The sequence below is a fragment of the Heterocephalus glaber genome, unplaced genomic scaffold (genome assembly GCF_053883595.1).
Source record: "Heterocephalus glaber isolate CG9 unplaced genomic scaffold, H.glaber_assembly_v1.0 deba00001579, whole genome shotgun sequence".
Lineage (NCBI taxonomy): Eukaryota > Metazoa > Chordata > Mammalia > Rodentia > Bathyergidae > Heterocephalus > Heterocephalus glaber.
In genome coordinates this window covers 9,716,812-9,744,805 of record NW_028258360.1, presented here as the reverse complement: position 1 = coordinate 9,744,805, position 27,994 = coordinate 9,716,812, and the positions used below count along the sequence as shown (strand labels likewise).

General features: G+C 59.1%; 2 protein-coding genes across 10 annotated transcripts; one reads left to right on the top strand and one right to left on the bottom strand.

The window, feature by feature from the left end:
* Positions 1-111: 111 nt before the first annotated feature.
* Positions 112-5,362, bottom strand: Ing1 (inhibitor of growth family member 1). 5 transcript variants are annotated; one of them, XM_013077314.3, is made up of 2 exons: positions 5,258-5,362; positions 112-1,064 (listed from the first exon to the last, which is right to left on the bottom strand). In XM_013077314.3, exon 2 carries the CDS (start codon positions 916-918, stop codon positions 361-363), a length of 558 nt encoding a protein of 185 aa, XP_012932768.1. In that variant the 5' UTR covers positions 919-1,064; positions 5,258-5,362; the 3' UTR covers positions 112-360. The 5 variants fall into 5 exon arrangements, with proteins under 5 accessions (XP_012932768.1, XP_004858609.1, XP_021095018.1 ...); XM_004858552.3 differs by lacking the exon at positions 5,258-5,362 and adding an exon at positions 4,198-4,791; XM_021239359.2 differs by lacking the exon at positions 5,258-5,362 and adding an exon at positions 2,805-2,924.
* Positions 4,926-27,439, top strand: Cars2 (cysteinyl-tRNA synthetase 2, mitochondrial). Of its 5 annotated transcripts, none has more exons than XM_087193123.1 (15): positions 4,926-5,300; positions 9,774-9,824; positions 11,124-11,241; positions 13,289-13,360; positions 13,648-13,753; positions 15,398-15,481; positions 15,732-15,861; positions 17,289-17,422; positions 19,733-19,800; positions 20,465-20,531; positions 20,881-21,019; positions 23,376-23,499; positions 25,311-25,409; positions 26,806-27,012; positions 27,272-27,439. In XM_087193123.1, the coding sequence occupies exons 1-15, from the start codon at positions 5,269-5,271 to the stop codon at positions 27,338-27,340; spliced, it is 1,500 nt and encodes a 499-aa protein (XP_087049249.1). In that variant the 5' UTR covers positions 4,926-5,268; the 3' UTR covers positions 27,341-27,439. The 5 variants fall into 5 exon arrangements, with proteins under 5 accessions (XP_087049249.1, XP_087049250.1, XP_087049248.1 ...); XM_087193122.1 differs by lacking the exon at positions 4,926-5,300 and adding an exon at positions 9,130-9,227; XM_004858550.3 differs by lacking the exon at positions 4,926-5,300 and adding an exon at positions 9,468-9,682.
* Positions 27,440-27,994: the final 555 nt, after the last annotated feature.

The window sequence follows — 27,994 nt, the reverse complement described above, 5'->3', positions numbered from 1 at the left end:
GACGTTTTTACCAGATAAAAGAGCTAAATGAAATCTTTACTTTCCACACTTACTGTGCTGGGCTGCTTCCAAATCACACCCCCACTCCCCAAAAATCAGTCTAAGACTCACTGAAGTGTTGAATTCAAACCTATATTTGCAGTTTCTAAAACACTGATCCACAGACCACTGCCTGGTTACATGTGTGCCAGGGAAAGCAGAGGCCGAGAACCCCTGCCGCCCCATCCCGGAAAGGACAGGAAGGGCCCCTTGGCCAGTGTCCTTTAAAAATATACATCTGACAACACCCACACCTCCAGCACGGCGGCGATGGAATAAATACACTGGTCCGGCTGTCCCGCGTCAGCAAATGTCTGCAAACTACCTGTTGTAAGCCCGCTCTTTTTTGGACTTCTCCAAGGCTTTGTCCATCGTTTTCTCGTTCTCCCCCCGGCACTTGGGACAGTACCACTTGCCCTTTGGTTTATGGTTGAGGCCGACGCACGAGAAGTGGAACCACTCAATGGGGCACTCGTCGTTGTCGCAGCCGATCATCTCCCCGTAGGAGACCTGGTTGCACAGACAGTACGTCGGCTCGTTGGGGTCGATGGGGAGGTCTGCGGGGGACGCTTCCCTCTCCGCTTTGGCTTTGGAACGTTTTTTCTTCTTGGAGGTTTTCGCCTTCTTCTCCTTTGGTGTTCCTGAGCTGATGTCATCGTGATCGTGATTATTAGAGGCGTTCTCGCGATTCTCATTGTTTCGCTGCCGCCGTGACCGCTTGTTGTTCGGCTTTTCCGCCGAACTGATTGTCTCGTTCTTCGACTTCTCTTGGCTGGCCTTGCCGATGCTGCCCGGGGTGTCGCCGAGCTCCTGGTGGGCCTCAAAGAGCTCCATGTGGCTGTCCACCTGCCTGGTCCGGTTCTCCACCAGCTCCACCATCTGACTCACGATCTGGATCTTCTCGTCGCCCAGCTCCTGGCTCCGGATCAGGGCTCGCTGGATGCAGTGCAGCAGCCGCCGCTTCTGGGCGCCGTCTGTCTCCCGCTTGAACTTCTCATAGTACTCATCCAGCTCCTTCAGGACCTCTGCGAACAGAAACAGTGTGCATTACACAGCACGCTACGGGCACCAGTGAAGACCCCACGCAAGCCCTCGCCTGTGAGGGTAACTGCGGAGCAGAAGTGACCGTGGGGAGTCCCCCTGTAGCAGCCCTACCCTGCACAGCTGTTCAGACTCCACCAGCAGCCGGGATGCTCTCAGGCAGGGCCGCACAGGGACCCCCATGCCTAACGCCTGGGGCCAAGAGGCCGATCCAGACTGAGGGACCGGGCCCTCTGTTGCCCCGGCTCCGGCTCCTCCTGGACCTTCCCGCACCGTTCTGCAATACTTCTGGAGACAAGAACGGTTTGGCTCGCATAAACCTGAGCCGCAACTTTCCCAACACTAAAACACAACTTAGTTTTGCTTTAAAGCGAAAGTGGCAGATCTTACTTTTGCATCTTCTACTTACAATGTCACTTTTAGGGTTAGCTGTGAAAGTCAACAGATTAAAAACATCAAAACCAAAAATCTTTTGCTATTAAATGTAAACTTTCTTGGCTAGAATACAGTGTATGGGACTTAAAAATACAATTTGTCAGATGTATACCTGATAACTTCTCAGGGAAAAAGCTGTTAAAATTACCTAATTAAAATACAGTAAATTTTTTTTTTTTGGTACTGGGGATTGAACTTGTGCTTGCGAGGCAGGTGGCAGAACCACTGAGCTAAATCCCCGGCCCCCGTAACTAAATATTCTAGACAAAAGCCTATTTAGATACAAAAACTCCCAAAGTTATTTTTCTCCAGCAATAAATAGCAGCAGATTTTTCTCCAAAAATCTGTTTTGCAGTCACTGGACTCTCCAAGGAGGAGGTGTGTGGGAAGGGGAGAGCTGACGCTGTCTAGACTGCTGCCCACTGCGCTTTGTAGACCGCATTTCCAAACAGAAGACTCAGCCTGACCTGAGAATAAATGTGTGAGCTCAGCCCGGGCCGAAGCACACTGACATGGTAAGGGTTATGTTCCAGCTCCCGAGGGATTTCCTACAGGATCCACGCAGCCTGGCACAAGAAAGGAGATGGAGGGGCTCACAGTCTACCTTAGCTCGTTCCGAAAATTCACCCATCCGACTCACTACGACTGATGCTAAAATGTGAGACTGAGCCATTTATTTTTGGTACCGGGGATCGAACTCGGGTCCTTGCTCTTTCGAGGCAGGCGCCGGAACCACTGAGCTACATCCCGGCCCTGAGCCGTTTACTTCTAAGTGGACCGCGCGTTTGGGAGCTGTATGTGGTTTAAGCAGTAATCGCATTCCGCGGAAGATACAATTCTAGGTATCGCTGACTGAAAACGGCACACTGCTTCCTCCTGCACCACGAGCACGCTCATGTCCAGGCGAAGCTCACCCGTGGGAGCCAACACGGAGCAACTCAGGTACACGGCGGCACGCACTTCTCCGGCGTCCTGGCGGAGCCATCTGTCACAGCAGCCACCGAGGACGACACGCGACGCTGCAGGCCACAGCTGACCCAACACCACGGAGGGCGCGGGCTGCTGCGAGTTTACGGCCACGGCTCGCTGAGGGCCCAACAGCAGGTTCCCCTCAGAGACCGGCAACCTCAAAGGCCGCCTACACCGGCAATGCATAGCCCCGCTCTCGGCCGGCCCGGCCCAGCCCGAGGCAGGCGGCTGGCTTCGAGCCCGGGCTCCTCGGGCGGACGGAAATGCCAGCTCCAAGTGGGACGGGCGGCGCCCCAGCACCAAGCCCAATGAGGGAGCACCTTAGGATCGGCCAAGAAGCGGCTCGCAACTCCTGCGGGTCCCCGGGGTCGAACCCACAGTCTCAGCAGCTACTCAGGAGCCGGGGCCGGCGCCCTTGATCCGCGGCCGGAAGTGGCCAGACACCGTCTACGGCAGGGACAGGGAGGGGCAGGGCAGGCTCTGGCCAATGGGAAGAGAAAGCCACGGCCCGCCCCGAGAGCCGCCACCTATGAGGGCCGATGGGCTGGGGGGGGTGGAGGCCAGGAGAGGCACCAATCAAAATGCAGGACCTGCGAGCACGGCCCGCCCCAGAGCACCAGGAGCCAACCCTGGGCCTGAGGCTGGGCGACCCGAAGGCGTTCAAATCAACTCGACCTCCTCCCTACGCCCCGCCCACCTCCGAAAGAGGAAAAAAGAAGGCAGCCGAAACACAGACCCGTGCCACTCACTGGCAAGGTCCGCCCTTATCCCGCCCGGCCACCAATCGCAATGCAGCGGGCAGATAAGGACATTCCATGAACGATGTCACGACCAATTACAAGGAGGCCGAGGCGGAACGGTCCGCAATATGCTAATGAGTTCCTATAAAAATCGCTGCGAAACAACGTCTCGGGCAGAGCGCACAGGGGCGCTTTACCCGGCGGGTGGACGGGCGGGCGGGGGGGCCTTAGTGTATGTCGCAACGAGTCGTTGCCTTCCACTCCCCCCAACTCTTCTGTTTCCCTGCTGCGCAGCCCTGTAAACATTAGTAAACTCCGAGCAAAGACCACGTTCAAAACGAGGCCGCCAAGGTCTTTCCTGACCTCGCAAGAAAGTTTCCCCAGCAGCCAGCGATTCCCGGCGGACAGGAAGCCTGCACCGCTCTCCACCACCTCGGGCGGTTGGGTCTGCAGGGCAAGACCCACAGGTCCCCTCCCGGCCGCGTTCGGCTCCGAGCTCCGGCACAGCACAGATGGGCTCCCTCCTCGCCCGCGCTCCTCCCCTCCCCTCCCCTCAGACACCCGAAAAAGCCCTCGTCCTCCGCAAACTACTCGGCGGCATCGCCCCTCGCAGTCGGCCCCACTCCGCCGCGTCCAGTGCCGAGGGAGCCTTGGCGGGGGCAGCGAACGGCTCCGACCCCGGACAGCCCGGGACTTTACGTAACCCGGCCCCAGGACCGGGCGGGGGGCGTCAGTCCAGCCGCGCGAACTGCAGCCGCCCCTCGGTGCCCCCTCCCCCGCCCCGTCACCGCCTCGCTCACTACAAAGAGCGCTCTGGCCGCGCAGCCTGCAGCGAGCCGCTCGCTCCTTCCTCCCCGGCCCGGCCCCGGCGGATCGCAGGCGCCGGCCCTTTTGTTCCCGCCCGCCGGCCGCCGCTGCCCGGTGCAGCGGGACCCGGTGGCCACGGCCGCCCCCGCCCATCCATCCGCCGTACCTTGGTATTTCGCGTCGATCTCCCGCATCAGCGAGACGTTCCTCTGCAGGTCGAAGGGCAGGGACTCGATGGAGTCCAGGTAGTCCTCCACATAGTTCACCAGGTGGACCTGCTCGCCGTTGGCAGGACTCAACATGGTTCACCCGGAGGTCCCCGGCGGCTCGGCGCGGCGCGGCTTTCCGCTTCCTCCACCCCCCGCCCCCCTCCAAAACAGCACCGCAAAATGCACGGCGCCCGCCCTCCAGCGCCCTCCGCGGCTCCGGCCCGCCCGGCCGCCGCTACATCCACTGCCCCGGGGCCGCGGGGATCCCGGCGCCTGGGCGCGGGCCGCGGCGGCGGCGAGGCTCCGGGGCGCAGGCCCCCTTCCCGGAGACGGCGGCGGTCGCGGGGGGCCGCGCGTACGGACAAGCACACCGACCGGGAGGGCGCGGGGCTCCGCTGCCGCCGCCGGGCCGGGGACCGCTGCGGGGCAGGGTCGGCCGTGAGAAGGGCGCGCTCGGCCGCCTACCGCTCCGCACTTGTCCAACGTGGAAAACCCAAATACCAGTTTCAAACACTTGGGAAACATTCAGCCCCGCGCGCAGCGCGCATGCGCCCCTCACCCCCCCCCCCCGCCCGCTCTCGGCGGCAGCCCCGCCCCCGCCGCATTCACGCCCCTCACCGTCCCGGGCCGGGGGGCGGCGGGCCGCGAGGCAGGCCGGCGGGGGCGTGGCTTCGCCTGTCACTGGCGCTGGGGCGCGGGGCGCGGAAGAGGCCGCGGCAGGGCTGCCGGGAAGGGGGCGGCGGGCGACGCGCAAACTTTACTAGGAGTTTGGCACTTGGCGGCGAGCTGCTGTGCCGTGCTGCAGGCCGGCCAGGAGGTCCCGGAAGAAGGCCTGCTTCACTGAAGACCGTCCCGGGGCCGGACGGGCCGCGGAACCGCCGCCTCGCAGACTGGGGCACAACTGACAGCTCCTCCATACCCCCCAGCCTTACTCGTCACTCCGCCCCGCAGTGCGGTATAAGTAGTGTCCGGCACAAAACTGGCAACTCCCAGAGCCAATCCACTTCCTGGCCTTACCTCTATGGCCAATGAGGATGAAGGAGAGGCATGGCGACGACGGGTAAGTCCTCTGGGGCTTGTATTACTAGAGGGATGGGTCCTCCGGAGGCGGGCAGAGAGGGCGGGCCCAGGCGAGGCGGAAGTGATGACGCCTGCGCGCTGGGGCCTGCAAGAGAGGGAGCCCCGGCGTCGTGAGGTAGGACCACTACTCCCAGCAGGCTCCGCGCCTCCCGCGCCTGCGCCTCTTGCTACCGCCCTCCCTTTGTGTTGTCTCCTGCATCTCAGTTTGGAAAGGCTTGGAGACAAAGGGCACCGGGAGGAGAGCTGCTACCTGGGGCCGGACCCCGCGGAGGGCGGGCTGGCAGGAGCGACAGCTCCCCTGACCCTCAGCCCCTCGCCGTCCTGAGCCCTCCATGCCTTCCCTGTCCGGCCGCCCTTCAGCGCCCGGGCCCACTCGCGCCTTCCCCTCCCCCACAGCTCCCAGATTTAGGGTTTCCGAGGAGCCGGAGCGGAGCCGTTGCCTAGACTACGGGCTGAGCCGCCCCTTCCGGCCTAGGCCCCGCCCTGGGCGTGGCCATGCGGGGGAGGGGGGCCGCTGCCGCCTTTTGTCCTGTGCGGGCCGCGGTCCAGCTTGGACGGCTGTCGCTGTCCGAGAGCCGCCTCGGGAGCGGCGCCCGGGCAGCGCCTTCAGCCAAGTGTGGCGGCGGGCTTTCTCGGGAGCCAGCCGCTGACACTGCCCCGCTGGCCGTGCCGGAGCGTCGCCGCAACCAGGCGGCCCGCTCTTCCGCCTGGGACCTCCAGGATTCCCCAGCTGCGGAACGAGACGCGGGGACTTCGCCGTTTAAGCGGCACTGCGACCTCCGAAGCCACCAGCAGTTCCACAAGTCCTGAGCGATCCCGTGAATCTGTAGTTTATAGAATCGTGCATTCGCCACCAGGGCGCGCACTGCAGAGACCCGCGCGGGTGTTTTGTGAAGGGGGTGTCGGCGCCGCCCCACGCGCTCCCGCGGCCGTGTTTGGAGCCAGAGCGCTCAGGTTGGAGCGTGGCTGCGGCGCTAAAGGACAAACTCATTTTGCTTCGAAGTCCTGGATTACCATCTTCGCTCTGGAAACCGCTCACCCTCTGCTGCCCGGAGAATTGGTTATTTTACCAGTTCACACTTCTTCCAGTCTGGGCCCAAGAGAGAGCAAATGAAAATTAGTCAACTTTCACTTTTACAAGAAAATATTGGCCACCAGTCTGCACAAAAACACTATGACATATGGAAACAAAAACGAAGTCTGTAGAGAGCTACAAGGTTGAATTTTTAAAAATCATGCCTTTTTTCGCAAAGAGCATATAAGTACTTTAAAACTACACCAAGAAAGACTTTTAATTCTGACATTCACTGGGGGAATGAACAGCGTTTATCTGGGGTCACAAACAAGTGTTGGAGCCGGCCATGGTGGTGCTCTCCTGTAATCCCACCACTCGGGAGACTGAGGCAGGAGGATTGCCGTGAGTTCGAGGCCAACCTGGGCTGCATAGTGAGTTCAAGGCCAGGCTTAACTACATAGGGGCCCTGTGTCACAAAATTAAAAATAAAAAAGAATAAATGTTAGAAATAATTTACCCCTTCCAATAAATAATCAAGCTGGAGTTTGACCTATGTTAATTTCAAAAAGTCAGGATGCTACCTGAATGATTATTTTGCCCTTCTCTTGTTCACGGACTTCACAGACACATAAACCAGAGAGGTGTCTTGCTATTCAGGTAGAAGTGCTGGACTGTGCCAGCTCCACAGCGAGTGCCACTGTCTTATATGCCAGGAGCTCAGTGGTGAACGAACGGTTGCCTCCATAGAACATGGCACCCTTGGGCTAAAAAGTCAAAAGTATTTTATTTTTTATTGGCTTTACAAAGTGGTTTCCTGCATAAACTTAGAACACTAATAAATGAAATATAACACTTATTATGTCTTTTAAATATGCCACTAAGGACAAATATTTAATTTTGAAAATAAATTGGAAATCTTGACTTTCAGGCTTGCTCTTTGTAGTGTACACCAAAAATAGATATTAAAACTTTTAGGCCGGGGATTTAGCTCAGTGGTTCTACCACCTGCCATGCAAGCGCAAGGACCCAAGTTTGATCCCCAGTACAGGAAAAAAAAAACAACTTTTAGCTAAAGGAACACTTGGGAGTAGGGATGCAGCTTGGTGGTGGAACATGTTCCTGGCATGCAGCAGTCCCTGGGTTCAATCCCCAGCAGCAAGCAATCAATCTAAAAGTGTTTCTGGTTTAACTAGAGATGCTCAAACCTGTTGGAATAAAACACAAGGGATGAACACACAACTCTTTGTTTTGAATGCTTACAAAATAAATACTAGCTTCATCTGAAACTTGAAATGCTGTAAACATTATGTTGCTGTAATCTATTTTACTTTGGATTTACAAGATTTTGCCTCAGAAGAAAATGTCACCCTGAAAACTACAGTTTGTTGTCATAAAAGACTGAAAATGGCATTTATGATATCTTGGAATCATTATTTCTCTGCATACTATTTTTTTTTTTGGTACTGGGGATCGAACTCCGGACCTTGCGGTTAAGAGCTAAATCCCCGGCCCACTGGAATCATTATTTCTAATTCTCTTCTTGTGGCCTACATTAGGGAGAAAGGTGACTTTTTTTAACGGTAGCATAGTTTCACATTTATTAAAGTTAAGGAAAAAAACAAGGTAGGGGGAAAAGGCTCTGCAGCACGAGCTTGGGCCAAATAAAAGTAGGAGGAAAGGAAGAAAAATTAAAAGTGCAGCCTACAGCATGGGTGGACTACCATAGAGAAATGGTAGGATTCTCAGTTTAGGTCTGTATGCTCCTAACTCTTCCCAGCCACTTTGACTTTACCAGACTCTGCCAAGAGGATCGTATTTTAATCATTAAAGCATTAAGAACATAGCATTGCTGCCAGTTCAGGACTGAACACAAGGCTGATTTTGTGAGGACAGAAGATGCCCCTGTTAATTTAAAAGTAATGCTTTCCTGCAGTCCATCCGGTCGTCTGGCTGTCCAGATTCAGGTGCGGGGTTTGGTTTTTTGTGGCACTGAATCTTGCTGCCTCCTCAAGTTCTGCACGTGCTCTCAGATTGTGGCCGAGCTTTCTCCATCAGGCGTTTTACTGCCCAGATTTGGACCCTGATGGTCCAAGGTGGACTCCAGGAGCGGGGAATTCAGCAACATTCAGCAAATTCCCTTCTGAACTTAGTGCAGGGTGCTGTGAACTGTTCAGAAAGATTTACAACCTAGGGTATGGAGGGAGAGAAGCATCCACATTGCACTGGAAATGAGACAGCTGGCAAATCAGCCCGGCCCTGCGCCGGCCCTGGGCAGTGGTTAGCCCCGCTGACAGGCGCGGTCTCCTCCCTGGACAGCGGGGTCCAGCCGGTTCGCCTTGTGCGTTAGGACGCAGCTGGCATCACACTGCAGTCCAGCTTGAAACTGAGCTGGACTCGGTCTCTTTTTTTTGGACTCAGTCTTGAGGGATGATTTTAAACACTCGAGCAGCACACTTGTTTGTCTCAGTTCCTTGGCTGCCAGGAGAGCGTCAGACCATTAGGGAAAAAGATCGGGGAACTGCTGTTTAGAAGACTGCAAAAGCGAAGTTGTGTTTTCTGTTCTGCAAGATGCCAACAGGGGCGCTTTTGTTGAGATCGTTTGAAAGCGAGTCTCAGAACGGTTTTCTTCTCCAGAGACAGATGGTAGAGTTTTTAATCTTTTTGTTTTGTTTTTGGTGTCGGAGATTGAACTCGGGACTTTGCACTTGCAAGGCAGGCGGCCGAACCACTGAGCTAAATCCCAGCCCCTGGAGTTTTTAAATCTTAAAATGAGTCCCATGCAGACATTTCCTACTACCCGGCTCCAGGAATGAGTGGTTTCATCAGGAGACAGTGCTGGGGTGCACGATGGAGTTGTGTTAAATGCACGTTTGTGGGGGTGCACTGTGTGAGGTACACATCCTGTGTGTTGGGGTGCAGACACGGCGTACGGTGGGGCTCCGAGAGCAGGCCGAGGCCCAGCAGCGGGTGAACGGCACCCCGCGCTGCAGCCGCCCGACCCCGGGCGCAAGGGCGCGCGGGCCCGGGCTCGCATGGTCCCCAAGCACCGAGGACGCCGCCGTCGCGGCCCCGCCTCTCCCTGCAGCCTAGGGCCCCGAGCTCTTCCGGTGCGTCGGGGCCGGGCGGGGCCTCCCGCTCTTGGGCGGCATGCTGCGGACGCGCCGGGGGCCCGCGCTGCGCCGGGCCGCGCTGGGCCTGGGTCGGCGCCCCGGGGGGCGTGCGGCGTGCGCGGGGCGCGGGCACGGCTGGCATCGGCCTGCGGGCTGCGACACGGGCGTGCGCGTGCACAACAGCCTCACGCGCCGCGAGGAGCCGCTGGTGGTGCCCCGCGCCGACGCCGTGTCCTGGTGCGCGGGCGCGGGGCGCGGGGCGCGGGGCGCGGGGCGCGGGGTGGCCGGTGCCGCGCCGGCCCTCAAGCGCGGGTCCCCTTGTCCCCAGGTACAGCTGCGGCCCCACCGTGTACGACCACGCACATCTCGGCCACGCCTGGTGAGTCTGGGTCCGCGGGACCTCGGGTGCCGCCTGAGCCTGTGCCCGTCCTCCAGGGAGGAAACTGAGGCAGACCTGGCGCAGGGCCGAGCAGCCGGGCGTCCTTGCTCGTTGCAGTGGCTCCCTTGGGAGCTTCCGGTCCCGACAAGTCGCTTTCTGGCCAAGGCCTGGTCTCTTCCGCGGTGAGGTGGGGATTGTAGGGCCGGGGTTTTGCCGGGCATGGTGGCGGACGCCTGTGAGGGTGAGGCCGGAGGAGCTGCTAGTTCAAGGTCAGGCGAGCGAGGTCCCTCCCTTCTAGGCAGGACCCTGCACACAGGCTGTGTCTTCCTTGGCTGCACTTCTGAGCTGGTTCCCAGGTCTCAAGAGTTTCCTGAGTTTCGAGGCTGGTGGGAGATTCATTTAGCCCTGTGTACAGCCAGGCGTAGCGGCGCACACTTGTAACCCTGGCACTCTGGGAGGCTGAGGCAGGAGAATCGAAAGTTCGAGCCCAGTCTGGGTAACTTGGCGAGATCCTGACTCAAAATTTTAAAAATAGAAATAAAAAAGGGCTGGGGATTACAGCTCAGTGCAAAGGCTGTGGGTTCAATCTCCAGTATTAGAAAAAAAAAATTACACACGTGAAAAGGACAGAGAAGGAAATTCTAAAAGCAGAGATGGTGGCATCTCATTCCGTATTTTCTTTTTTTGCCTTTTTTTTTTTTTGGTACCGGGGATTGAACTCAGGTCCTTGTGGCTGCACAGGAGGTGGCGAAACCACTGAGCTAAATCCCCGGCCCTTTTTTTGCCTTTTTGAGACAGGATCTCACCATGTAGTTCAGGCTGGCCTCGAATTCACTGTGTAGCCAACTGGCCTCTGACTCATGGTTATCCTCCTGCCTCAGCCTTCCAAAGTACGGGGATCACAGGTGTGCGCCACCACACCCAACTTTTTAAATTTTTCTTTTTTAGTATTCTAGAATGCTGTAGCAGTCTCAGGAGTAATGTGGTATTGTACTGATTTAGGGTTTATTTGCTCCTATTCATTTTGTCATAGATGTGAGAATTACTCTAGAACATGGACCAGGATAGCCACTTAGTGAGATCTTGTTACCCCTGAACTTTTACACATTTAAGTAGAGGTTAAGTCACTCGGTAGCTCTAAAAGTAAAACACTAATGTTGTGCCCTGAACCTGATGTCACCTGTGGGCCACACGATGTGGCTGGTCAGCCTGAGCCGCGTAGCTGCTGTTAGGTCGCAGTGCACTCTCCGGGTCCATGAGGCCACTGGTGTGCTGGAGACACGGCCGCTCTTCTTCCAGCTCCTACGTGAGGTTTGACATCATCCGAAGGGTGCTGACCCAGGTGTTTGGCTGCGGCATTGTCATGGTGATGGGCATCACCGACGTGGACGACAAGATCCTCAGACGAGCCCGCGAGGTGAGCACGGGGTCCTCAGGAAGCTTTCGGCTTGGGAGGAAGTCACCCTTGGTCAGTGCTGACTGTTGGCCTGGGTCCCATTCGCCTTCACTGCATTGCCTCTTGCTTCCATCCCCTTTTTTTTCTGTTTTGGTTTTTTTGAGACTGAATCTCGCTATGTAGCCTTGAACTCATGGTGGTCCTCCTGCCCCTGCTTCCCGAGTGCTGGATTACAAGCTTGCGCCACTACACCCAGCCTTATTTTTTCTTAAAGGAATTCAATGAATCAGATGTATAATCCAGCTATAGATATAATCCTTTTTTTATGTAAAACAAAATTGTTTTTCAGCTGGGAATGGTGGTGCACACACCTATAATCCCAGTACTCGGGAGGCTGAGGCAGGAGGATCGCTGTGAGTTTGAGGCCAGCCTGGGCTACACAGCGAGATCCTGTCTGAAAAAAAATTTTTTTTTCTAATTTTTATTTCATGGAAATCAGTATGCTACATCAGGCATGCAACAAAAATGTACCACTCTACCCATGAAAGTCCCTCACAAGTTGCTTCTTTTTCCTTTTTCCTCTCTGTCGTTGTGAAACTGGAATTGAACCTAAGGCTTCATGCTGGTCTGCAGCTCTGGTCCTTTTTAAACATCAATCCCATGTTTCTTTTTGTTTTGGTTTTATTTTTTATTTTATTTTATTTTTGAATTTTAAAAATTATCCATACAATTTTTATACGTACAAGTGGATGAGAATTATGCATACGGATGTGTGTATGCATAGTGTTTACACAGAGACATGTATGAGCAGGAAAAACAACACATTTAGGATAATGGTTACCTCTTAGAAGGCGAATTAGTTATCATGATGTATTAAAAATTGACAAACTAGGGCCGGGGATTTAGTTCAGTGGTTCCACCGCCTGCCTCCCAAGCTCAAGGTCCCAAGTTCAATCCCTGGTATCAAAAAAAAAAAAAATGACAAACTGTCCCTACCCATATACATACATATGTAGTCTATACAGATAAATATAAGAACGATAACACGTTTGAGATAGTTGTGTCCTGGGAGATGAATTAGTATCATGGTGTGTACCAAAGTTCACCCTTCCAAACCCGGCAGCCTAAGCCATGTATTTTAAGGAATGCAGACATGGCTTAGCTGTCTCCTGCTGCAGGGCTTCTCACGAGGCCACAGGGATGCAGTCTCCTCGAAGGCTGTCAGTGGATCTGCCCCCAGTACATGCACAGGGCTGCTGGCAGGACTCAGTCTCTGGGCACTGACTGAGGCCCAGGTCCCCACAGAGCCCTCAGCGTGTGGCGGTGGGCTGCAGAGGGCACAAATGAAAGGAGTAGCAAAGTGGAAGCCACATCTTCTGTAACCTTCTCTTGTCAAAGACCAAGACTCCACGATGCCTCTTACTTCCCGTTTGCTCTTTAAGCCCAGAACACAGGACATGAAAATTTGCAAGGGTTACAGATCCACGCTTTTTCTCTTCACAGTTACTTTAATTCCCCCAAATAATCCTTTCTTTGAACTCCTCAGAAGACTTATTTTAATGGGTCAGAAGACTCAACATTATTCAGGTAATAATTCCTCCCAAATTGATTCGTAGGTTCCTGGCACTAAGGAGGCTGAGACAGGAAGATTACTGTGAGTTCGAGGCCAGCCTGGGCTGCATAGTGAGTTCAGGGTCAGCCTGAACTACAAACCAAGACTCTGTCTCAAAAAACCCAAAGTTATGTAATGGAAATCATGATATTTAGTTTTCCTTTTTCTGTCACCAACCAACAAGGTGGTCAGCCTCCAGTCACGATAAGCCACTGGTGCAGGTTTCTGTTGTTTGAGAGTCTCTCCGCGCAGGGCCAGCTGGCTTTGAACTCACTGCAGTCTAGGCTGGCCACCAGCTTGGGTCCTCCTGCTTCAGCCTCCCGAGTGCTGGTGCAGGTCTAAAACCCAAAGCTAGCGGTTCTTTCTGGAGTGGGCGGAGCCCAGCTGTGGCGCTCTCCTGTTTGCAGAGCCTGTGAGGGCCCTGCAGGCTGCCGACCCTGTCTGTCCCTCCTGCAGATGGACATGTCGCCTGCTGCCCTGGCCAGGTTGTATGAGGAGGATTTCAAGCAGGACATGGTGGCCCTGAAGGTAGGCGTGGTGGGCATTGGCCTGGCTGGCCTCGCTCACACGTGTCTGGGTGGCAGCGGATGGGCTGGAGCTGCAGCTGGGCCTGGAGGAGGCCATGTCCTGGTTTTGAGCTGATACCAACGTGGCAGGATATGCCCGGGGCCGGGGTCAGCTCATGTGGCTCTGTCTGTCGTGGCCAAGGAGCAATGCAGGAGCTTCCGCCAGGGCTGCACTGGGCAGCTGTGGCCGGTTGGGCTGTGGTCTTCCCAAGGCAGAGCCACACCCCAGCTCTGTCTCCGCCCTCCCAGGTGCTGCCGCCCACCGTGTCCCTGCGAGTGACCGAAATGGTGCCCCAGATCATCTCCTTCATTGAAGGAATCATTGCGCGTGGGCACGCGTATGCCACCGCAAAAGGTACAAACCGTGTGGGTGGCGCTGCTCGGTGCTCCGCTAGGGCCGTGCTCCAGGTCCCTGCCGCACTGTGCCCCCTGCAGAGCAGCCCCTTCCGGCTGTGGGTGAGGTGGCCGGAGACAGCGGCTGCCCGTGGTCCTCTTGTTCAGGAACTTGCAGAACCAAATTCTGGGGAATTAGGCTCCTGTGCACTGGGGCCTCGCCTGGTCCATGCACTGCAGGGTGCACCTGGCTGTGTGCCCCCAGAGTCGGCTCCCCCCAAGCCAACGTCAGGCCTGTGACATCCCCTGCCTGCGGCGCCCCTGCCCCCGTGGCACCGCCTCCCACGATGGAGCCACACCCTCGCCGTGTGGACTTCCTCACGAGACTCCAGACTGCCTGCCAGAGCCCCTGGTCCAGGCTGGCACCGTCCTCTGCAGGGCCCTTGGTCCCCAGCTTCTCCCTGTCTGCGGCCAGCACCCCTCGGCCACCCCTTTCTGTGCAGCCTTCCTATGCCCCCACCTCCAGGAGTCCATCTCTCTGAGGGGTTTGTTCGCCGTCCACAGCTGTGTGTCCTGCCTCAGCCTCAGTGTCTGTGTGTGCTGTGCAGCGGCCGGTTCTGGGTCACTGTGCTGTGTTGTTTAGGGGAGTCAGGTTTGCCCTGTCCAGATTGTACATTTTCAGACCATAAAACCTTTGGCCTTTGAGCTGGGCATGGTGGTGCACACCTGCAATCCCAGCACTTGGGAGGCTGAGGCAGGAGGATTGCTTTCAGGCTAGCCTTGGCTACATAGGGAGCTCAAGGCCAGCCTGAACTACATAGAAGTCTCAAAAACCAAACCTCAAAACCCCAAAACAAATGAAAACAAAACCTTCTGCCCTTCACATCCCACGGGGCACCCAGCCCAAGGAAGGGGACACAGGCATGCTGGGCTATGACCTGTCCTCAGAGCCCTGTGCTGTGGGAGCGTGGCAGTTCTTACCTGATCTCGTTGGGTGCGCGTGGAGCTCATCTCCCAGAAAGCTTTGTTTTTCTAGTCCTGGGGGATGAACCCAGGGCTTGGCACTGAGCTGGGTCCCTGCCCTTTTATTTGTTATTTTTTTGGTACCGGGGATTGAACTTGGGTCCTTGTGCTTGCGCAGCAGGCGGCGAAACCACTGAGCTAAATCCCCAGCCCCCGCCCTTTTATTTTTTGAGACAAGGTCTCGCTGCATTGCTAGGCTGCCCAGGCTGGAACTTGTGGCGCTCCTGCCTCAGCAGCCCGGCTCAGAAACCTTTTGCAAGGGCTGAGGTGACGAGGGGACCTTGCTCCTTAGAGCTCGGGAGCCCCGGTCCTGTGCTTCCCTTTCAGAGGTACAGGCGGAGCTGGATGTGGCCAGGTCCCAGCCCAGCCCCTGGAGGGTAAATGCCAGGGACCCCTTCACTCCCGTTTCATTGTAAACTTTTAGTGGTGGTGTAGACACAATCAGTCCAGTTAATCCAAGGCACTCTGACCCTTACTCATGGAGAGCCTCCTGCCTCGACCTCCCCAGTCAGTGCTGGCCTATAGGGGTGCACCACCTCGCCCAGCTTCTGGGTTTGAATTCCAGTCAGTTGCTGGAGATTCGGCTTGCCTGGAAATGGGTCCTGCTCTGAGCCGTGGGGCTTCTCCGCCATCTCTGAAACAGGTAACGTCTACTTCGATGTGAGGGCCAGAGGAGACAAATATGGCAAACTGGTCAGCGTGGTGCCTGCTCCGGCCGCAGAGGCAGGTGGGTGGTGAGGCTGTGGTGTGTCCTTCCGGGGCAGCCTCCGAGTTCCTGTGCCTCCTGGGAGTCGTGGGTCTGCGGCCCCTTGTGGCGCCACGGCCCGGACTTGGCTCGTGTAGGGAGGAACAAGGCACATAGATGAGAAGCCCCAAAGTCCTCGGGAGGAAGAGCGGGCTGTCTGGGGCACTGTGCTCGTGTCCCCGTGGGGTGGCCGGGGCTGACTGTCCCTGCTGATGGCCTCTTGTCATTGCAGTGGACTCAGACAAGCGGCATGCGGGTGACTTTGCACTGTGGAAGGCGGCCAAGCCTGGGGAGGTGTCCTGGGCCTCCCCCTGGGGACCCGGCAGGCCCGGCTGGCACATCGAGTGCTCCACCATCGCCAGGTGAGGCGGACACGGCAAGGTGGCCTGGCCTCAGGGATGTCCGGTGTGGGACAGGCAGAGGCAGCCGCAGGCGGCACAGCCTTGCCCAGGGCTGCTGCATACACCAAGGACCCTCGCTCGGAGCAGGGTCGGAAAATACAGTGACATTCAGATCGAAACGTTTATTACAGTAAGACATGTGGCCATGAAGCGCCTTCAGAATCCTCCCTGTTCAGCGCACTGATCCCATGGCTCTTGCCATTCCTGCAGTGGCTCTGCAGTCCTCCTTCCTGCATGTCTTCAGTGGCTGTGTCCTGGCTGCCTCAGTGTCCTGAATCGATTCAGAACATGCAGGGGACCACAATACTGATCATGCCCAAGGCAGGCTGGGAAGCGTTACCCCCACAGCTGGCTTATTTATAGAAGTGAGTCCGGCCTAAGCCTACGTGCCAAGGTCAGAGTAACTCGCACCCAAATTCCGTTCCCACAACGAAAACCTTCAGACTAGAAGCACAGTGTTCTCATTATAGCCATGTATTTTGTCTGTTCTGCTCCTAATTGGAGAGTGCTTTGTCTTGTCCTTTACAAGCCTTGCTTGCCTTGGTTTCCATAGAAACTGCTTGAATGCGTACCCTCACGTGTACCCTCTGTAGCACAGAGCTCACCTCCACCCCAGTTGATGACCAGTACAGTCAGTGGCTTGGACTGGCCGGTGCCTTTGCTAACTAAGCAGCATTGGCTGCCCTGGCTCCCCAGTTTCTCTTTCAGTGTTTTTTCATTTTTTCTCAGCCTTGCACTGTAGTGCTGAGCAGGAGATCAAAACCTACTGCAGACACCACCTGCTTCGCAAGCGCAAGGTCCCAAGTTCGATCCCTGGTAGCAAAAAGAAAACCCTACTCCAGAGATCTCTGATAAAACGTGTCCCTTTCCTGGTCATTTTGACCTTGGGAAGAGCCAGGAGTCACACAGTGCCAGACCCAGTGACCAAGGTGGACGAGGACACGGCGCTGTTTTACGAGCTGCCTTTCCCTTGGGTGGTGCTCGGCGGCAGCCACCATTTTTTGTCACACCTCATGGAGACACGCAGGCAAGAGGCCTCCAGAGCTGCTGCAGCAATGGCAAGAGCAGTGAGAAGAGTGTGCTCAAGGGAGGGTTTGGAGGGGATTCCTTATGGCAGAGCATCTTTACTGGGGCCAGTCTTTACTTCCGATGTTTGCCATATGCCTGAGTGCTCCCACCGCGGCCTGGGCTGCAGGTGCTTGCATGTGGGATGCAGTGTGGGTGCTGGCCGTGGGGCGAGGTTTTCACCCAGCCCGCCGGGCCCCCCACTCAGACCCCACATGCCATGGCCTGTGGCCCCGAGTGCTGTCGCAAAGAGCTCTGTTGCCAGCTCCAGGGCATTGCCATGGCATCTGGGCCCTGCTGAGCCTCATGCCCTGGCCTTGCAGCGCCGTGTTTGGGAGCCACCTGGACGTGCACTCGGGCGGCATCGACCTCGCCTTCCCGCACCACGAGAACGAGATCGCACAGTGCGAGGTCTTCCACCAGTGTGGGCAGTGGGGCAACTACTTCCTGCACTCCGGTGAGCACCGCAGGGCCCGGACGTTGGAGCAGGATGGGCACAGCTGGGACCGGGGGCTGTGGGATGGGAAAGGTGAGCGGACCAGACCTGGGAAGTGCGTCCAGCCCGTGCTGTGTGAGTGTATTGCAGACAGGACTTGGGAGTCCCGAGTGTGGCAGGTAATGAGGAAGATCCCCGAGCTGCAGCCCCGTCCCCAGACACAGTCACCCCAGGCATGCGCAGAGCTGGCGACCAGAGCCAGTCCTCAGGAGCAGGTGCAGCACATGCAGTGAGCCCTGTCATCCCAGCACTCGGGAAGCTGAGGCAGGAGGATCCCTGTGAGTTTGAGGCCAGCCTGGGCCACATTGTGAGTTCAAGAACAGACTGGAAACCAAAAGAGAAAGGAAGAAGGAAGGAAGGAAGCCAGCCCTGTTAGGAGCACAGTGGGATGCAACTCACTTTGAGGCGCAGGAGTTTCAGATGAGCCTTCCCTGAGCCTGGTGGCACCGGGCCCGCTCTGCCCACCAGCGATGTCTCTTGCTTGGGGCTCTTTGGAGAAGTGCGGCTGTCCCGTCCGTGTCCACTGTGCTCTGGGAGGAGGGCGATCCTTCTCCCCACCTGGCCCGAGGCTGTTGGAACCAGTGCGTCTCAGTGCTGTTGGAAGTCAGGTCGCCGTGTCCCTTGGGGCTGGTCAGGACAGTCCCTGGCTGGGTCCCTCGGCGGCCCTCTCCTGAAGGGACACGTGCCAGCTGGCTTGCTGTTAGGGACTTGTCTGGTGCGTGATGTCGCTGGCATCTGAGTTGGGAGGAGATGCCAGGCCAGGAGCGGCCGGCAGGGTTGCCTGCATTCGGTTGCCATTGCTCTGTTTTAGTGACCGTGCCACCTGCCAGGAGTGGAGGCAGCTTCCCTGGGCCCCATGGGAGTAGTGGGGACAGGGCAGTGCCCCAGGGAGGGGACGGCTTTGGAGCTCAAGAGCTCCGAGAGCCAGGCCTGGCCCATAGCCCCGCAGTGGCTGGCTCTGGAGGCCGGAGTCCTTGTCCAGGTGCTGCCACCCGCCCCGCCTCCGTGCTGTGCCTCTTCTGTCTGTACCGCAGGATGCTGTGGGGTCCCTGGGGCCTCTCACGGGGCCCTCTGTGCCGATGTGGCCCGGGTGTGTCCCCAAGGGTCCTTCCATTGGCGCCTTGGCACTCCCTGGGATGGGATCTTGGTGCACAGCTGTTGTCCCAGCACTCTGGGAGGCTGAGGCAGGAGGAGCACAAGATCAAACCTAGCCGGGGCAACACAGTGAGAGCCTGTCTCAAACAAACCACAAGGGCTGGGGACGCAACTCAGTGCGGAGGCCCTGGGTCCAGTGCACTGCTCCCTGCACACAAGAGGTGGGCCCAGGAGGCCAGGGCCGCGGCGCTGCTCGGAGAGGAAGGAGCCTCCTGGGGCCCCGACCCCCGGCTTCCTCCCTGAGGTCTCCGGTCACCAGCCCGCTGATGCCGCCCACCAGGGCTGCAGCTACAACACCTGCGCTGGTCCTGGAGCCCCAGGCCATGCGCGGCCTAGCTGTCTGCCCAGGGCCGCCTCCCTCCCGGTGAGTCCCGGAAGACACAGGCGTCCGAGCTCCCAGAGGCGTTTCCTTTCCAGACACTGCGATTTAAAACACTGAGTTGTGCATAGGGGTGTAGTGTTACAGAGAAGGACATGCTCAAGGTGACGCTCCTTTTCAGAAGCTCCATTTTAGCCAGTTTTCAGAAAAACCCGCTCCAGAGAGCCCTTATCGGAAGTCGTATTAGGTTCATTGGTTTTGTGAAACAGGGTCTCACTGTGTAGCCCTGGCTGGCCTGGAACTTGAGGCGATCCTCCTGCCTCAGCCTCCTGAGTGCTGGGATTAGTGGACCGGCTTGAAGTTGGGCCAGGGAAAGCAGAGGCATCTTCTGAGAGGAACAAGGTGAGGAGCCCAGGTGGGCTCAGTTCCACCTGCCCTTCACGCACGCAGGTGCCCCCACCCCCTTGTGGAGAGGTCAGGGAGAGCCTGTTCTGTCCCCGTGTGTGTGGACATCAGCATCCAGGGGCACAGGACAGGATGTGCCACGGTGCTGCTGCTGGCCCTGGTGGCCCTTCCTGACCCCAGGGTGGCGCGGGTGGCCCGGAAGCCTCAGAGCAGCCCAGGGAGGCTGTGTCGTCCCTGGCGGCGGACAGAGCCTTGGGTGCTCCTGTGGTATCAGCGGCTGCGTGCCCGCAGTGCAGGCCCTGCTGCCCGGTTGCTCAGGTGCGGGAGGCCTGGACGGTGGGCGCTGGGCAGTGTCCTCCTGCTCCGCCCACTCAGGCGCCTTGGCCTTGCAGGGCATCTGCACGTCAAGGGCCAGGAGGAGAAGATGTCCAAGTCCCTGAGGAACTACGTCACCATCAAGGTAACCCAGGCGGGCTCTGCCTGCAGAAGACCACCCGCCTTCCTGCCACCCTCCTCCCAGCGAGGTCCCCTCCCTGGCCCCAGAGCTGGGTCTCCTGTCAACCCCGGCTGTGGCTTTCTTGGTGGGCATTTCCCACTTCCCTCTCTCTCTCTTGTTTTTGAGACAGGGTCTGTCTGTGCAGCCCAGGCTGGCCTTGAGCTTGCAGCGATCCTTTGGCTCGGCCTCCTAAGTCCTAGGATGGCAGGCGTGCACCACCACACCCAGCATGTTCTTTGGAGCCCTCGGGATTGTGCCCAGGCCTTTGTGAAACTCGGAGGCAGGGTCTCGCTCAGTCACTAAGTCGCCAGGCTGGGCCCGCCTCAGTGTCCAAGTCTAAGCGCTGGGCTCACGGGGGTGGGCCCCGGTGCTGCTTCCTGCATCTTGTGGTGATGGCCTGGCAGACGCCTTGCTCTCAGCTTTCGGGTGCTCGCCCTCAGGCTCCTCTCCCCCTGGGTGCGGCAGGCACTGCCTGCCATGTCGCGCGGGTCACCTGGTCCCCAGGCCCCCGGCGCCTGGCCAGCAGGACCTGAGAGTGGGCCACGATGCTGAGCTCGGGAAGGGAGTGGTCGCTCCCCACACGGCTGCAGGCCGAGGGACCCTGAGCCCGGGCCCTGCTCCCCTCCAGGACTTCCTGTGCAGCTTCTCGCCTGACGTCTTCCGGCTCTTCTGCCTGCGCAGCAGCTACCGGTCAGGTGAGCGGCAGCCGCACCCCGGGCCGGGTGACCTGGTGTTCACGCCTTTGTGGCTTGAGCCGGGCATGGGGCTGCTCACCTGTCCCCCAGCACTCGGAAGGCTGAGGCAGGAGGACTGCGAGGAGTTCAGGGCCAGCCTGGGCCTCATCGCGAGGCCGTGTCTCTCTCTCACGCACACACACCCCTTGCTTGATGGCTCGGGACAGCAGGACGCAGCCCCAGTGAGCTTTGTCCTGGTAGTTGCTGCAGGAAACTCACGTCTTCCTTGGAGTCTGGGAGTTCGGGCCCGGTGCTGGGCGGGTCCTTGCATCCCTCCGGCCTCTGGTCAGCAGCCCTGCCTCCTCTGCAGCCGTCGACTACAGCGACAGCACTATGCTGGACGCCAGCCATGTGCTGCGTGGGCTGGCCTCGTTCCTGGAGGATGCACGGGCCTACATGCGGGGACAGCTGGCTGGCGGCCCGGTCAGCGAAGCTGAGCTGTGGGACAGGTGAGCGGGGGGAGCGGCCTTTCCCCAGCCCGGCGGTAGCGGCTTGGGAGTCACAGCCCCGAGGGCTGGCACCTGTAGGCAGCACTGAAGGTTGCACATGGCCCAGGCTTTATCAGGGCGTGCCAGGGGAGGTCCTGGCAGTCACTGTGGCAGTGCTGTCAGGGAGACGGGTGGGGATGTGGATAAGCTAGGCAGTAAGCAGCCTGGTGTGCACACCTGTGGTCCAGTCCAGCTCGGGTGGCTGAGGCAGGAGGACCAAGGCTTCGAGCCCAGCTGAGGACCTTACTCAGTGAGACCCAACAAAGAGTGAGATCTCAACAAAGAGTGGGCGGAGTTTGGGCTGTACCTCAGTGCAGAGGACCTGCGTTCATCCCCAGTACTGCAAAAACGGACAGCAGGATGGCGAGGAAGCGACCGAGGGCAGGGTGTGGGTCAGGCCTCGGGGCCTAAAGCCAGGCCTCGCCAGGCGCAGACAGGGTCCAGGGCGCCCCTGCAGTGGCCTGGGGTGTCCCGAGCTGGAGGGGGACACAAGCAAGGGCCCATCGGCCCAGGGACCAGCACGGGAGAGCGCAGAGCCGGGGGCTGGGTGCAGGATGTGCCAGGTCAGGTGGCCATGGAGAGGGGAGGCCGAGGCGTGGGACAGGAGGACAGCGGCCGTCGTGACCTCACCAGGAGCGGTGCTGGAGGGGCTGGGCCCTGGGACACCGGGCTCTCAGGGAGGCGGACTGTGAGGACCGCAAGCAGGGACCCTGCCTGAGATGCGTGGGCCGGGCGCTGCTGCTCGCAGGCCGTGGGCAGCAGGCAGCAGGCCGCAGGCACGGGGCCGGCTCGGCTCTCCCGGGACTCTGCCTGGTGCCTGCTCTGGCCTGGACTCAGTGCACATGATGCTGACCGCGACTGCCACTCGCGGCTGCTCAGCAGGAGGCAGGGCCACCGAGCCGCGCCGTCCCCGTGCCTGTGACAGCGGCCCCTGCGTGTCCCTCCCTGGCCAGGGCCCCGTGCAGGCTGTGCTCTGCCCGCACCGTCAGGTGATGCACATTTGCACCGAGTCAGATGGGAGGGCCATGCAAGGGCCCAGCCCTGTGCCCCGGCCTGCTGTCCTGACCCTGCAGGCCTCCCCACGCAGGGTGCAGGTGGCTGGGGTGACGCGCCCTGTCCTGCTAACGTCACTCCTCAGCACGGGATCTCAGCCAGTGGACTCACACACGTGCAGCCTCGGCACAGTTTCCTCTGCTCTAGTGTTTTTTGGTTTTTGATTTTTTTGCTTTGTCAAGACAGGGTCAGCTAACCATGGTGGCACGGGGGTGTAATCCCAGCACTCAGGAGGCTGAGGCAGGAAGATTGCTGAGAGTTCGAGGCCAGTGTGGGCTACTTAGAGATACCCTGTTTTTATTTTTGTTTATTTAGCTTTTTTGGTACCGGGGATCGAACCCAGGACTTGTGCCTGAAAGGCAGGCGTGGGCGCCACAGAGCTAAAGTTCCAGCCCCCTGGTTTTGTTGTTGTTGGTTCTTTCAGTATTCACAAGGCTCTATTTTTTTTAAGCAAAATAGTCCTTGGTACATTCTAGATACACATAATGATCACATTCATCACAGAGAATTTGTACCTGTACATGATCTATCTTGCTTTCTTTCCCGTTGCTCCCCCTTTGGCCCCTCTTCTCCTTACTTACAAAAGCTTTATTTCCACTTTTTCCTTTTCAAGCAAAACATTTATTGGTACGTTTTAAACATACATGATGCTAACGCTCATCATAGGGCATTTGCACCTGTAGCTGATAGATTCTGCCTCTTCTTCACCCCCCCAAGTCCCCTCCTCTCCCCACGTACAGAAGTTTTGTTTCCATTCTTTCCTCTATTTTCACTTTTTTCCTTGTCTCTTCCTTCCCCCCCCTTCCCCTTCCTGCTTGAACATTTTCTTCCCACTTCCCAGTATCTTTTATACCTTTAGATCCTGATTTCCGCTTCCGGTTTCTCACACCAAAGAAACCATGCGTCTGATTTATTTAGCTCAAGAGCATGGTCTCAGGCCTGGCAGATGCTCCTGGGAGGTCCCTGGAGGTGGGGACTCAGCAGACTCCACTGGGGCTGCTGTCCTCACTGCTGGATAGAAAAAGAAAAAGACAGCCCAGGCTGGCCTCAAACCTGTGACCTCCTCCCGAGGCTGGATTGCAGGCGTGTGGGACTCGCCCGCCTCACGTCCTTGCCAGGCCAGGGCCGTGTGGAGCCGATGCGCAGATGAGGTCACGCGACCTCAGAGCCCCCGTATTGAGTCCAAGTCACCCTTCTCCGTGTGCCTGGGGGCAGTGGTGGGAGGGCCCTGTTGGTGTTGCTCACTCTCCTCGGTTTTTCTCAGGCTCAGCAGCACCAAGGGCACCGTGAGGACTGCACTGGCTGACGACTTCAACACGCCTAGGGCACTGGACGCCGTCCTGGACCTCGTGCGCCTGGGGAACAGGCAGCTCAGGGCGGCCACAGAGGTAACTCCAGGCTTCCCACAGACCAGCCTGCCGACCCCACCGCTCTGGAGCAACGGTGGCATCCAAGTCCCCCCTGGCCCTCCCTTTGCGGGTACTCCTGGCTCCAGCGTGCACCTCATGGGGCCTTCAGGGTCCCAGCCTGGGCTGTCAGTGCCAGAGGACACACAACACTTGGATGGGTCCCCAGTTCCTGTGTGGACAGCACGTCACGTGTGTTTCTGTCAGCTTTCCCACAGCTGAGACATAACACAGGATATCTGGAGCTCTGAGGAGGGAGGTTTAATCGGCTCATGGTTTCAGGAGATTCAGTGCATGGGTATCTTCTCCAAGGCAGGAACATCATGGTGGAAGGGCCAGGGGGAGCAAAGCTGCCCAGTTCATGGTGGACAGGAAGCAGTGCAGGACAGTGCTGAGAGGAAGGGGAGGAACCACAGACCCAAGGCCACACGTCCATGACCGCCCAGACACACCCAGCGGTGTGCACCCCCTCCTGGCCGGCTCCCAGTCCACATGGCACCCCAAAGCTGAGCCATGGTGTGCTTGTCTGGTTGCCACATGTGTGCGGTGACCACCCAGGGGCTCTGCAGTGAGGGGACAGAGTCTGTGGGAACGGGAGGAAGCTGTGAGGGTCCCCACCTCCCACCCACCCTGCTGGGTCTCTGCTCTCCCTGGACGGCAGGCCACTGGCAGAGCCAGCTCTCCAGAGTGCCCTTGGCCCTGAGGGACTTCACTGTCCACCCTGCTCAGGACACTTCCTTAGAGATGCATCTAAGCAGAGCCCCGCAAGTCCAGTGCTGGTGTCTGCAGCCTGCGCCCTGTGTCACTGGGCTCCCAGGGGCAGCGCAGAGCCCCTGGTCACCAGGGAGGCGACCAGCAGCTCCTGTGCCCGTGCACGCTTTGGGGAGTCTCCCTGCCACACCCTGAGCAGCCAGGGCTGGCCCTTGCTCTTGGGGACCTGCATCTGGGTAGCTCTGACCGCACAGGACCTGAGAAGCTGAGGGCCCTGGTTGCCACGAGGCCTGTCCTCCTGCCTCTCAGGCCTAGGCCACCCAGGGATGCTGCAGACCCTCCCTGCCATGGCGCAGCATCACCTCGAGGGCTCTGTGGGCCTGGGGGGTCTGGGGTTCAGAGCACAGGTCTTGGACACGAGCTGCATCAGCCATGGCGGGGCTGGAAGAGGTGACTGATGAGTTCCCAGGGCTCAGCTACAGAGCTGGCAGGGTCCCAGTGGCAGACGCGGCACAGGGCCGGTCTCTGCGGCACAGGGGGACCGTGGGTGGGGCACATCTGGGTCACTGGGCGGTCGCCGAGCTAGAAGGACTGCAGGGCTGTGGCCTCAGGAGGCTGCCAGGCAGTTACAGCGGTGCAAGAAGTGCTGCCAGCCACGGGTGAGCAGCAGGGCCATGTGGGCCCAGGATGCCCCTCAACAGCTGCGCCGAGGCCTCCCTGGCCTGCAGCCTTGGCTCTCTGAGTCCACAGCTCCAGGCTCCTGGTGGGAAGGCTGGGTGCAGAGCGAACCTAGGGAGGTTGGGCGAGTGAGCCTGGCGTCTTGCTGGCTCCACCTCAGGGTTCCCTTTGTTCCCGAGAAGCCCGGCCTGTACTCTTGCCCTTTGCCCACTGTGCCCACACTGCCGTGGCTGTGCTTGCCCACTCTGCATGACAGGTGGGAAAACCGAGGCAGGGCTGCCCGGCACAGCTCCCTGTGTGGGCTGACACAGCAGGCTGTGTCCTCGGTTCACAGAAGCCGAGAGGCCCCCCGTAGGGCACTGCTGCCCCTGGGCCCTGATGTGCAGCACCCTGGTCTCTTGCAGGGCCCCGGAGGGCCCAGGAGCCCTGCTGTGCTGGGTGCCATTGTCGCATATGTGGAGCAGTTCTTTGAGACCGTTGGGATCTCTCTGGCCAGTCGGCAGGTATGTGTGCACATGCAAGGGACATGAGGGCCCCTTTAACTTCCTGCCGCAGTGGAAGAGGTGGTCGCTTCCCCAGACAGAAGCCCTTGGAGCTCGTGGTGCCAGTGCTCTGCCGGGCAGGCAGCCTGCGGGCAGCCAGCACCTCTTGAGTGGCTCTGCTGTCACAGCTTACTGTGAGGCCATCAGCGCCTGGCATGCAGTGACAACGTGCAGGTGGGGCGTGTGTTCCCAGGCCTGGCCAGCCCATGGCGTCCTGTCAGGGGCACCTGAGTCCCTGACATGGCTCCAGTTGCTGTCTCTGGCCACTGGGCCGGGGCTTCCTGCCTCACCCATCGCACGCGCATGCACACATGCACGCACGCACGCATGCGCTTAAACCCATCACTCCACTCACCTGGGTTGCCTGACCCAGGGCTCAGTGCTAGTCCCACAGGAACCCTTCCCGTTTGCTTCCTCTCCCGGTGCTGCAGCCCCACCCTGGGCTGTCCCCCTGCGTGGTGTCCCCTCCTCCTCTGCCGCCACCCCTGCCTGCCTCTGCTGTCCCTGACGTCCCCAGGCTGTCCAGGCCACCCTTGGGCTGCCCTGCACACAAGGCCTGGCCCAGGACGGGCAGTGCCCACCCAGGAGCTGCTAACGGGCAGTGAGGAGCCTCAGGCTCTGGTCCAGGCTGCCATCCGCGCCTCGGCCTGGCCCCTCGGGACCTTTACTGTACCCTCTGTCCTGGGGCTGCCCTGCGCCGCCCATCACCTGGTGGACAGGGTCAGGGTCCCTTCCGGGCAGTGTGGAAGCCGCTGGCAGAGCTCACAGGGACTGCCCAGCCTGAGGTGACTGCAGCCTGGTGCTGCCCTGGTCTGCAGTTGAGTAAGCGAAGAGGCCGGGCCGACCTCTGCAGAAACCTCGTTCACTCCCACCCCAGAGTTGGGGCCGGGCCACTGAGGCCGCTGAGGCAGCCCGCTTTCCTGGAGGCAGCAGCGAGTGGGCACTGTGTGAGGGTTGAGAAGTTTAACCTGGAGTTGCAGACGCTGTGGGCTGTCAGGCACAGCCACCCTTTCTGAGCTAGTCAGGAGGAGGCCAGACTTCTGCCAAGGCTGGGTCTTCGAGGGGTGCTGCTGTTTGCTCAGCAGCTGCATGCACTTAGCTTACACCTCTGTTCTGCTGCGCAGGGTGCCTTCCTCAGTCCCCAGGGCCACAGCTGAGCTCCCTGCACTGGGGAGCGGGTGGTATACATCCCCGCCGCTCCCCCAGCCCGAGGGGCAGCATCAGCTCAGCTCCACAGCCGGGCCACCTCTCTGCTCCCCACCAGCTCCCTCGCCGGCCAGCTTTGAGGCCGAGGAGATGGGCTGGGCTGTCGCAGCACAGAACCTGCCCAGCATTGGCCCACGGGCCCCCTGCTCAGTGTCTTCCAGGAGACGGCAGCACTGCCACCCTGTGCAGTGTGGTAGATGAGCTCGTACGCTTCCGGCTGAAGGTGCGGCAGTTTGCACTGGACACACAGGCAGCTACTGGGGACGCCCGGCGACAACAGCTGCAGGAGAGGCGGCCCCTGCTGGAGGCATGTGACACACTGCGCCAGGATCTCGCTGCCCATGGTATCAGCATCAAGGTGAACACTGCATCTGGGCAGGGACACCAGGGCATCGCCCCAGGCTGTGCACGGGGCACACCAGCCCGACACCCCATGTCCCCGCCAGAGGAGGCCACCATGGCAGGTGTGGGGGATGTGGAGTGGACATCAGCCACCAGGGTCACCGAGCTCAGTGTACGCGGAGGCCTGGGTCTGCCCGGCCACCACCTCCCCCTGCCCAGCCACACCCTCTGCACCCAGAGCCAGGTGGAAGGTGACATGACCCTCCCTCCTCCAGGACAGAAGTGGCGCAGCCTCCACCTGGGACCTGCTGGACCCACGGACAGCACAGAAGCCAAGGGGCTGAGGCTGGCCGGCCACTGACGACTGAGCCGCAGCTCTGCTCTTCGCACAACTACTTTAAAGTTTCCGATCATGGCCCTTCATAAAGCGGACCAGTCCTGCCCTGGTGGTGTCTGTTCATCCTCTGCCCGACCCATGGCCGGGACGGGTGGCTGCTGCTCAGTGTAGTAGAAGCCTGCTGGCCGCTCAGTGGACCCAAGCCAGCCAGCACCCTGGGCAATGCGACCCCAGGCCCTGGGCCTGAGGACGGCACGGCACGGCACAGCACAGGAGGAGCCTGGGCCCCATTAGCCGGGGCACAGGGCACCACGGGGTCTGAAGCCCAGGGCAGAGCCACAGTGGGGTTTCCAGGGTCGGCCGGCGTGGGGCCCGAGTGGCACGCAGCCGTACCATGGCGGTGTGCCTGAGGCTGGCTGTGGTGGGCAGTGGGGTGGGCTGTAACGGCCACAGGTGGCACCGCGGAGGGCAGGCTCCATGGTGGTGGTGGCCTTGCGCCTGGCCCAGGATCTTCACACAGACCAGATCATGAGCAGAGATGCGCAAACCTCTCTGTCCCCACCTCGGATCCCGGGCCAGGCCCTTCCTACCGCCTGGTGTGGTTTATGCCCAGGTGGCCCCCCAGAGCCTCATGTGCTTAGAGGTGGGGTTCTGGAAGGTG